Raw genomic sequence first — 11,416 nt, 5'->3', positions numbered from 1 at the left:
AAAAGTCATTTATGTTTGTTGAAGATATGTTCTGCCTTGCAAAGTCTCTCATTTCACAAACGACATTTTCACTTTGGGCATTTGATGAGGTGGAGTCTGTAAATGTGCCAGGTATTAATCCATTAGTAGTGTAAATCTCCATATTACAATATCATTTGTAGGAGGCACAAATCTCTACACTGGGTGTGTAGAAAAGAAATAATTACTTTGTGTTTTACTCTGGTGAGATCTTTACCAGTTTCTCGACTGAGAAATTTTGATTGCTGGTAAACATTTCTCATGAAGTCAATCATTTGAGAATTGGACCCTGAAAATCTGCTATACATCCAGTTATATTTATGTTAATCTAAACATGGGTATATAACTTGCCCCAAACCATCTTCCAGGTTATGAAACTACAATGCTTTAAATGCATAATTTCACAGTTTTAAGTTTAAATTGTGTGTTTTCAATCAGTTGAATGTCACTGATGATTGTGCAATTGCCTATGGAAGTAGTATCAATTAAACTAAGTTTTCAAGTAAAATTCCTTTGTTTGAAAATTGCTGATGAAAAAGTAAAGTGAGCTAAAGGATGTTTCCATATTTTGTTCAGATTAGAAGGAGCACAATAAAACAAAAATGTGGTACTCAGTGTTTATACGCTTATGATTAAATACGTCAGAAAGGAAGCAAACAAAAAGTAAGTTACTGCTGAGCATACATGCTTAAATGGCATTAAAAATTTGTAATCACTGGGATTTGTTAAATAGTGAATGGAATGCATTGGGAAAATGGCAGTTTTACCAGTATAATACTTGTTTCAGTGCAAGCCATGTTACCTTTAATCACATGACTAACTTTCCTTTGACAAAATAAAGTGTTGTACTACATTGCAGCCTCACTGTTAGGAATGAAGACAGGACAGACAATTCAGGCCGAGTTACCCACATGACAAAAATGGAAAGCAGTCAAAACCTGGAAGAGTGGTAAGTGAAACCTAATCTGCATCATTTGCAAAGAAAATAATCAAACTCATGTGCTGTTACTGTCATGCCTATAATAAAGGGTTTTAAAAGCAGAACTGTATTTGATACTTTCATTTGACTGTATTCACTAATCAATAATATGATGAAAAGTTGCAGCCTTGTAGAACTATTTTCTTTAACCTAATGCCTGCTAGTGCTTGTTTATTTATCAGTATTGTGTGTTTCTGATATTTTACACTAACTGGTGTGCACAGCTGAAAAATCACTTATAAAGTGAAAGAAGGTATCTGTTTCAAACAGAAACAGAATTTAGTGAATGAAATTTACTATTTTAAATTGCTAATAAGACTATTCTCCAGGTGGCACAGTGGTGCACTGGACAGCATTCTCACCTCACAGCAAGAGATTTCCTGCTTTGATTCTTGGCTGGGGTGCATTCTGTGTGGAGTCTAAATGTTTTCCCTGTGTTTGGACAGGTTTCTTTCCTCATTCCAAAGACATGCAGCAGGTGGACTATACACTCTAAATTGGGTGTGAGTGTGTGGTATGGGAAACAGTTGTATCAGGGCTAGCCACCTGGTGATGTGAACCTTGGCTCTGAATGATTGTCACTATTGAAGTGACACCCTGACTCTCTATTCAAAAAGGGGTGATGGATGGAATTAGGTAATTCTCCCACTTCTGTACATTTTCTTCTTTCTTTTGCAAACCCACAGAAAAGTAAAAATGAATTTCAGACCTTTATCATGTACTGAAATGGAGCAGGGATGAGATATCTAAAAAAGGAAACCCCTCACTAATGTAATAGCATCTACTGAACATGTCCACACTGTACCTACATGCTAATATATCCTGGGTGATTTCCGTGACTCCTTGCTTTCATATTTCCTTCCTGAATGGCTTGTTCTATGGTTTTAAGTATATTCCTTTGGTACAAAACAGTACCCTTCTGTTAGTCCATCTGGGGTTTCCTATTAAAATATTTGCTTGTTATTTTTTCTGTGTCAGTATATATGCAGGCGTGCAGATGTTAATGTACACCCAGGTAGTATTATGAGTCAAAACCCTAACGGGAGTCGGCCTTACACACTCAGCAGTGTATGAACAACTATACCATGCTGAACCCCCTGTGGTTTACTCCACTGATAAACTGGGCATGTGTGTTATACATTGAAGTTTAAATTAAGTACATGAGGTAAGAGAAACTTTTATATGACACTTCATTCTAATGTAAAATGGTCTGTCCCCAAAGGTAACTATCCTATTTTAGAAGTAAAACACATATTTCTCTCCCTGGATTTTAAATATGAATGTTAATGCATTCAAGATGTTTCCTAAAGAAATGGGTATTCTGGAGGGTTTACATCAAAACACCATATAAAGTTACTAACCATGTAGACATGAAAATACATGTGAACATATAAGCAGCTGCAAACGATTTCCAAATCTGCCCATCATACTTACCTTATATGGCACCACCTGATAGAATGTGATACTGCTTTGTACCATTCCATCATAAAGAGTCCTTTTTCAGTTCCTATGTGGAGGTTTTGCTATTGATATGTGAAATTAGCTTACATGAAGAAAGGGTGCAACAATGGGGCCTCATTTCATAATGAAGGGGTACCATAGATGCCATGCTGAAAGTGTATCCCAATATTCTTTAAAATTAGTAGAGTTGGAAGTAAAGATTTGTCAACCTTGGTGTTGTAATACACACAGATAAGCCCTGATCTGCAAATAAGCTTCATCTTATTGTTGCTTGTACATTGTGTCATTTAAGGATGTAATTTAACTGCACAGTGCACCACAAAAGCCGCTGAAAAAATAAGTATCCCTTATGAGCCTTGTATGTTTAAAAAATGAATAAAAATTAAATGCAGACTCATATCTCTGCACTTAGCTGCATGTGTTAGTCTAATTAGGAAAGAAACCACAGATGATGTAAACTGGCCATTTATCGCTTTGTTCAGCTCATTTTAGATAAACATACTAAACTCATTTTCACATATACTCCTCTAGCAGTTTTCTTCAACAGCTTCTAATGGATGTGGAATTGCATTTTGCTAAAATCATGTCATTCTTCTAGGGCAGTTTAATCAAAATTTGGTTGGGCTCAGTACTACACAGCTCAACAGATTGCTGTCTATTCATTGCCTTTCACAAACTGTCCGAGAAGATGTTAAGCTCAGTTCTAAGCATTAGATCAGTTCACATCTAAATGCTACCACCTCAAGCATTCCAGATCTCTGCTATTGTACATGCAGTTTAAATAACTTGCTTAAAGACTATTGGTCACATAACTCTCAACTGTACCAAACTCCTCGGTATTTCCCTGTTTTGATGGCAAAATATTGGGGGTCCTGTGAATTCCCGAGTGGCCCCTTTAAATCCCATTTTTTTTTATTTACAGTTTTTCATTTCCAGCATATGCTGCAACATCATTCAAACCAAAGATTAGCAATAAATGGGGCACTTTAGAAAACCTGGCTCAAAGATCTCAGAATGGAAGTCTCAAAAATTACCAACGTCTTGTACAAATCTTTAGCCTCCCCGTGCATACTATTTGCAATTAACACAGAGACATCTTTAGTTGTTTCTGCTTTGCCTTAAGAAATATGCTCAGACTAGATTTCTACTTTCAGAATGTCAATACTCCTGCTTCTTGCTGATACAATAAGAGGATTGCTGATGTGTGATTATTGATCTGAAGTAGTTTACTTCATTTAATCTTCAACCTGTGGGTCCTCGGATCCATATCGGATCTGACACCGCCACATTCTCTAGCTATGGCACCAAGCTCCAAGCTCCTCCCCTACCCATAATGCCCCCAGTCTCCCTTCTCCCTTTAGATCTTGTTTGCCACCAAAATGTTAGCAACGTGGTCTGAGCTCTAGAGTTAGTATTTTGGTAAAGTAGTTTAAAACCTTTGACTTTTCTATTCTCTAAACCTTTCCTGTACTTCCCAGGTTTCTCTGTAGCTGTCTCTCCTCTTGTAGGCTTTTCTTTCCTCCCTGTTTTCTTTAGAGTGTGTGTGCGTGTGTGTGTGTGTGTGTGTGTGTGTGTGTGTGTGTGTGTGTGTGTGTGTGTGTGTGTGTGTGTGTCTGTGTGTGTGTGTCTATGTGTGTGTGTGTGTGTGTGTGTGTGTGTGTGTGTGTGTGTGTGTGTGTGTGTGTGTGTGTGTGTGTGTGTGTGTGTGTGTGAGCGCGCACGCGTGTGTTTTGTTTGATTCTGTGTTTTGGCATTGTGGATGCCACAAAACCTGGGTTTAAAAGATGCACTGATGCCCACACTCTGTGTGTGGTTTGTTTGGGAGTGGCCCACCTCCAGTTCCCCTGTCCTATTTGCACAGGGTTTAACCCCATAGCTGTTAAAGACAGGTGGGACAAACTAATTTTGAAGGGCCTATTGCCCGCCACATCTAGGATGATGTCCCCCCTTCACCAGACTAAGCAGTGGCTGCTGCTTCTTCTTCTTCCCCTTCCTCAGCCTCAGGGACTCACCCCCCCACCAAGAGGTCCAGGGAAGGGGATAAGGTCAAAAAAAGACCGGCCTCGTAAACACTCCCTCAACCCCTTGTCTGATGCCAGCCCTCTGCCGAAGACCAAGCCTGTTTCCAGGCCTACTTCCCCTCTGCTCAAATCCCCAAACCTGTGGTCTTGATCAGCCGGTCACCCCGAAGGCCTTCCCCTCACCGGCTATCCTGGCCCACCTCAGCAGCATCCTGCTGCTCCACCAGGGGCCTTTCCAAAGTGGAGATGGACAAGATGACATTTATCCACACTCAAATCCAGATGGGGGTCTTGCCAGGGCCTTCTCCCACTGGAGCAAGTACCTTCCAACCAGTTTTCAGACCTATTACTCCTTCTCTGATCTGACCATGGTTTCAGAGCCATTGGATCCGAGGACGATCAAAGTCGCAGGGTCGGCACCGGCGGTACCCTGTACCTCGATGCCGACCAGTGCCCTGAGTGCGTTGGATCTGACTAGTTTGGACCCGAGCTCTCGGAGCCATAGCCTCAGGGTCGGATCTAAGGGGGTGCTCTCTGCTCCAGGCTTGTCAGAGAGGAGCATCCCCCTCGGCATCTCAGCTCCTAGGGGCTCATCTCTGACTCCCCAGTTAGATCAGAGGGGAATGGTCTCTGCCAGTTCAGCCCGGGAGGCTTGTTTTCTCTCTGCATTCGACGTAGTGGAGAGGATTCTCCCAGGGTCGAGGCCTCTAACTATCTCGTCTTCAGACTCCTCCCACACCTCCCTGGCCTTGAGTGCTGGTCCAACCATCTTGCCCTCTCATGGACAGCCCATAGCCGCATTGCCCCAGTATGTTCCAGTCTTGGAACAACCCGCTTGCGAGGTCTCCCCAGAGAGTCCCCCTGAAAAGCTCCCCCACAAGCATACCTGAAAATGGAGGCACTTGGACTCTCCTCCAGAGTCCCTTACAGAGGACATGAACTTGGATGAAGGAGAAGGTTCCCCAAGATCACCCCCCTCCCCGAGGATGTCTCCTTTGGAGAGATCATGGAGATCCTACGCCAAAGGGTGGAGGCGGTCTACCCCCAAATCAGCCTCCAATGAGTCTGTGTTTCTGGAGTAATTTGGCTCGGGCCCATCTACCTCTTGGGTATTCCCTCCTGCTGATCCACTCGTGAATCAAATAACATCTAGGGCATGGAAGGAGCCAGACACCGTGGAGCCCATAACCAAATGCCCGGATAAGGTCCTGAGCCCCCCTACTGATAGACTTCATTGGCATAAGGGGTCCTCTGTAGATTCGATGATGGTGGCGGCTGCCACCAAAAAGGAACTTGCCCAGGAGAGTTCCACAGTCCATCCACCTGACCGAGAGTTGAGGATGCTGGACTGTTTTGTGAAGTGAGTCTATGCTTCAGCAACCTTCTGCATGAGGGCACTGAACTATATGGTGCATGTTATTTGACTCCAGAGAGACCTGGTCAAGGAAGTCATGGAGTCAACCCCAGGGTCCATGTCGGAGGAGGACAGGAAGAAGTTAGACGCACGAATGGCCACCCTCAAATCTGTTGCCAACACGTCCATGCATTTGCTCTCCCATTCCACGGATAGAGGCACACGGGCGGCAGGGTCAGGTGATGCCATTCGGCACCACGCATGGCTCTGCTTATGTCAATTCTCAGAGATCTTCAAGGCGTCTTTCACCAATGCCCCTTATGATGGTTCTTCCCTCTTTGAGAAGACAATCAGAGAGACTCTAGTCCAGAGCGAGAAGGACAGGAAGACACTGTCTGCTGTCAGAGTCCACTTCTCTCCACCTCAAAGGTCCTTTTCCAGGAACCAGCGAGGTCAGAAGAAGATGTGGTTTCGTAAATCATAGGCATTTTCCTGGGATGCTCAGGACTCACCTTCCCCCAGAGGCAGAGGAGGATATGATAGACGCTACCCTAGAGGCATAGGGATTCCTAGGAATTCTTGGTCCCAAGAACTTTTCTTGGACAAACCTGGGCAGCAACCCTGTAGGGTTTCCTGGCTGTCCATCTCTGGAGGCAGTCGGGGGCATCTGTCACTCCACCCACTAGCATGGGAGTCCACCACAACAGATTGGTGGGTGTTGCGAGTCATATCCAGAGGTTATTTCATCCCTTTCAAAGACTTACGCCCTCCCAACAAAACCCTCCCCAATGTTCCAACCACGCAGTGGGAGGAAGCAGCAGTACAGATGCAATCACGGCTAAGAAAATGAATCATCCAACTGGTTCCCAAGACCAATCTGGATCCGGGGTGTACTCCAGGTTTAGTGCCAAAAAAGATGGGGGACCTTAGGCGAATTTTGGATCTGTCCCAATTGAACCTCTCTGTAACCAAGACAAAATTCTGGATGGTCACAATTCAATCCATTCTGCCCTTTTTGCAGGAAAAAGACTGGATGTGCATGATAGATCTCCAGGATGCGTACTATCACATCAAAATGCACAGGTGCTCCCAGAGGTTTCTTTGTTTCTGGCTGGGAGCCAATCATTACCTGTTTCGAGCCCTCCTCTTCTGTCTCACCACAGCCTCCCAGGTGTTCACTAAGGGAGTGGTAGTAGCTCACCCAAGGCTTCAGGGCATTCAGGTCTTTCCATACCTGGACGATTGGCTCTTCACTGCCCCTTCAGAGCATCTACTATGTCAAGCTAGGGACTCCTTCCTTCTGTTAGCTGACAAGTTGGGCATTACTATCAATCTGAACTAATCAGCTCTTCACCCGGTTCAGGTTTTAGAGTTCAATGGGGCACGGCTGGACACAGTACAATCTATGGTGTTCCTCACCTCAGACAGGATACACAGCTAGAGGATACATGTGTCACATATTCTACAGACCCATTCACCCACAGCTGAAACAGTCTTAAGAGCTTTAGGTTCTATGGCAGCCACAATAAATCTTCTCCCCATGGCACACCTTCACATGAGGGTTCTACAGTGGACTCTAGTGGTACAGTGGTCTCTGTTAGACTTTCCTTTGTCCTTTCCAATGAGGATCTCAAACGTGTGCATAAGCTCCCTTTGGTGATGGATTCAGTCTCCAGACCTCCACAAGGGACCTCCTTTTCAACCTGCTCTTCCCCAAACCACAGTGACCTGGGGGGGCATTGCTCAGGAAGGACAGTCCAAGGCACATGGTCCCCTCATGAGACCTCTTTGCACATCAATGTCCTAGAGATGAAAGCGGTTCTTCTCACATTGCAAGCCCTACATGCTCCTCTTCCTCTGGGAACAATCGCAATTCAGACAGGCAACATGTCAGTAGTCTGGTATATCAACAAATGGGGGGGAACCAGATCTTACCCATTATGCTGAAAGGCCATGAGCGTGTGGGAATGGGAGATCTCCACCAGCCATTTTCTGGTGGCAATGTACATCCCAGGAGGGTCCAACATCCTAGCGGGCAGGCTCAGCAGATCCATCCTGATGCCTTATGAGTGGTCTCTGAAACATTCAGTAGCGGAACAGATCTTCCTAGAGTGGGGTTGTCCTTGCTGCGATCTCTTCGCATCTCCTTCCAATGTGAAATGCAGCGAGTTTTTTGCTTTAAACCCCCCTCCTCAGGAAGCGCCCAGAGATGCTCTGACTCATGCTTGGCCTACCGGGCTCCTTTATGCATACCCTCCTTTTCCCCTCATGTCGAAGTTTCTGTAGAAATCTGTAAGGCTGGTGAGCACCGTGATCCTCTTTACCCCATTCTGACCTCAATAGGTTTGGTTTCCCTAACTAAGGTCTTACGTAGTCGCTCCACTATGGATCTTGGATCCAGTCCCGGATCTGCTTTCCCACCCCATGGGTTCTTCTCACCCAAATCTGGGCAGCCTGAAGCTCACTGCTTGGCTACTCTGGTTCCCATGGCTCTTAGGACTCCCGGTCTGTCATCTCCAGTTAAATCTATTCTGGGGGAGGCTCACAAGTTGTCCACTAAAAAAATCTATGGCAGTAAATGGAAACGTTTTTCAATGTGGGCTGTTTAGAGGTCTTTGGATCCTTTCACTGCACCACTTCCAGCTGTTCTAGAATTTTTAGCTAGCATCTGTTATTAAGGCACTAGTTCTTCTACGGTGAAAGTCCAACTAGCTACACTTTCTAATTCTAATTTTCATGCTGGGGTGAATATGTTTTCATTAGTTTCTTTAAAACTTTGTAAAACCTTTCTCAAAGGTGTCTTTCTCCTCAGACCTCTGGTCAAGGATCCCATTCCTCCATGGGACCTCACTTTGTTGTTGCAGGCATTGGTCTTTCCTCCCTTTGAACATGTGGCCTCTGTGGACCTGCAATTTTTGACCTGGAAAACTGCCTTTTTGGTTGCCATTACATCCACTAGGAGGGTGTCAGAACTCCAAGCTCTTTCTATCAAAGTTCCTTATATGATCTTTCACAAGGATAGAGTCTCGCTACATACTAATCTGTCTTTTCTCCCTAAGGTAGCCTCAGAGGCTAATATCAATCAGACTATTAATTTGCCAGTATTTTTTCTGAGCTATCCCAACAAAGGGGAACACAAATTACATTCTTTGGATGTTCACAGGCAGTTGAGATTTTATTTATACAGGACTAAGTCCTTCCGCAAGTCTGATCAACTTTTTGTGTCTTATGCCAAGCCCTTTTTAGGCAAAGCCATTTCAAAAGTGACTATTGCTTGCTGGATTTCTCTATGCATTGCCAGGGTTTACTCGGATAGAGGTTTGTCTCTTTCAGGGAACGTGAAGGCTCATTCGACCTGATCCATGGCTACGTCTGCGGCCTTTTGGTCTAGGGTCCCCTTGGATGATATTTGTTCAGCTGCTACTTGGGCCTCGTCTCACACCTTTATTTCTCACTATAAGCTGGATTTGTTTTCTAGGAGTAGAGCATCCTTTGACTCTGCAGTGCTCTGGAATATCCTTCCATTAGGGCCTCCCAAGGATTAGGTAGCTGGGAAGTTTGTCCCACAGGTTGAAGATCAAATGAAGTAAACTACTTCAGGTAAAGAATTTAGGTACTCACCATAACATCCCATCTGAGTAGTTCTACTTCATTTGTCTTCAACTATCCCCCCCCTTCCCCCTGACCTTATCCTTCAGGATGCTTTATGTTCCTTGTTCTGGATCTGTTCTGTTGGGATCCTTGCTTATGTCTAGACTTAAAGAGTCTTGTGGTATTTTTTCTCTTGAAGGATAAGTTTTTGTGTGGTCGGGTAATTGTTATATGTTGGGCAGCAAACTCGATCTGAAGGGAGGAGGGAGACTAGGGGCATTATGGGTAGGATAGGAGCTTGGAGCTTGGAGCCGTAGCTAGAGAATGCGGCCATGTCAGATCCAATATGGATCCGTAGATCCGCAGGTTGAAAACAAATGAAGTAGAATTACTCAGATGGAATGCTATGGTGAGTGCATAACTTCTTTTTATTATACACCGATATCTCTGTGTTACTTACAAATAGTATGCATGGGCAGGCCTGTTCCTTTCCTATTGGTATTTACAAATGATCAGTAACTTACAAAAAACTCTATTAGATGGGAAAAGTCTAATGCTGGTAACTTCTGAGACTTCCGTTCCGACATTGTAAAGCTAGGTTTTTTAAAGTGCCTCATCTATTGTTAATCATTGGTTTGAATGGGAAAGCAGGTTGTAGTGGCATGGAACCATTCAGAGCTCAGTGTATTTCTTGTACTCCTGTTGTTTCTCATTGGGTTATTTTATGAAGCAAAAATTGTAGATCTCAGACTTGTTTTGCTTAATGTTACATTTGGAAAGGGAAAAAGATGTACAACATACAGTGGAAGGTACCCAGTCTCTCTTTTCCCGGGAATGCATATCTTTTTTGATTTATTAATTAATAATGTAGAGAACTGTTGAGAAATGCATACTTTGGGAACAATGCAGTGGGAACATGCAGGAATAATTAGTTTACTTGTTAATGTATATTTGCAAAGCTTTTTGTTATGCATGGCAGCTTGGAATGTATGTAGTATTATACTGCAATGTGTTATTTGTACCAGTCTTGCAAAAATATATTTGAAAGTAACTTTTTCCTTTAATGAAATACACCTGCTAGACTTACACCTAACAGGCATTATTACTAGGTATGAGACATTTAGGTTCTGCCATGACGGGGTTGAGGTTGGGGGTTATGACTATAAGTAATTTATGGATTTGCACAAGTCACTTACATTATTTAAAGATTTATTTTGAGCTCTTTTGTAACATTTACTTGGTGTGTACAAGTAAATTGTCAATGGGTTGTTTTGTGAGAGACCACTAACTGTTGTTCGGGAGGGCATATTGCTAACTTCAGCAAAGTAATTTCATTTATCTTCTATCACACATGACTTTTTACTGCACTATTGCATTATTAAGTGATGTAGTCCAGGTACCTATCATTGTATAGGCCCATGGCTGATGTAGTTCTCTGCTTCTGATAAACAGTGGACTCTTTAGTTACCTTGATCCTTTAATTGTTGATTGACGTAACATTACTGATGTCTGAGTGTTCATCCCTCTTTTCTTTGTTTCCCTAGAATTGCAGCCTTAATTTCAAGTGACCTTTGTTCCAACTGGTTTCTTGAAAACTGAATTGAATGTAGCACATACCAGTAAGAAAGCAGATAATTAGATTGCAGAAAGGGGGAGCGTTACAGCAGTGATAGAGTGGAAGTGTGGTCACATTTCTTTTTCTGATGTAAGGAAGTCCTAGTGAAACAATAGTTCAGGTAACATTTATTTCCCTGACATTTCATTTGCACCGACAGCTGATTAAATGCAAGTCACACCTAGAATGTAGGGTTCATAGGCTATAAGGTGCAAGGTGTTTGTAAAGTGATATCCCAGTCAGGTTTGTAGACAGACAGGAGTTTTTGGTCACTGGATTATGCTGACTGAATGGGAACATAATTGTGTAAAATGACACCATAGCTAGAATAGCTAGCAAGCTATTATATTCTTGGCAGTATATAGCCCATACATTTA

General features: G+C 43.3%; 1 protein-coding gene across 5 annotated transcripts in view; it reads left to right on the top strand.

Annotated features, from left to right (window-relative positions):
• The window catches only part of RGS17 (regulator of G protein signaling 17), a 607,054-nt gene that overhangs the window by 359,395 nt on the left and 236,243 nt on the right, over positions 1 to 11,416 (top strand). For 3 of the 5 annotated variants that reach the window (XM_044059151.1, XM_044059216.1, XM_044059072.1), the window contains exon 3: positions 878 to 967. The exons of 1 other annotated variant lie outside the window; for it this stretch is intronic. In XM_044059151.1, the coding sequence (XP_043915086.1) occupies positions 878 to 967 (90 nt within the window). The remainder of the gene's footprint in view (positions 1 to 877; positions 968 to 11,416) is intronic. One more of the 5 variants, XM_044059285.1, reaches the window with a different exon arrangement.

This window comes from Protopterus annectens, chromosome 1.part0 (genome assembly GCF_019279795.1).
Source record: "Protopterus annectens isolate FY-2018-M chromosome 1.part0, PAN1.0, whole genome shotgun sequence".
NCBI classification, from domain to species: domain Eukaryota; kingdom Metazoa; phylum Chordata; order Ceratodontiformes; family Protopteridae; genus Protopterus; species Protopterus annectens.
This window is presented reverse-complemented; position numbering and strand designations above follow the sequence as displayed.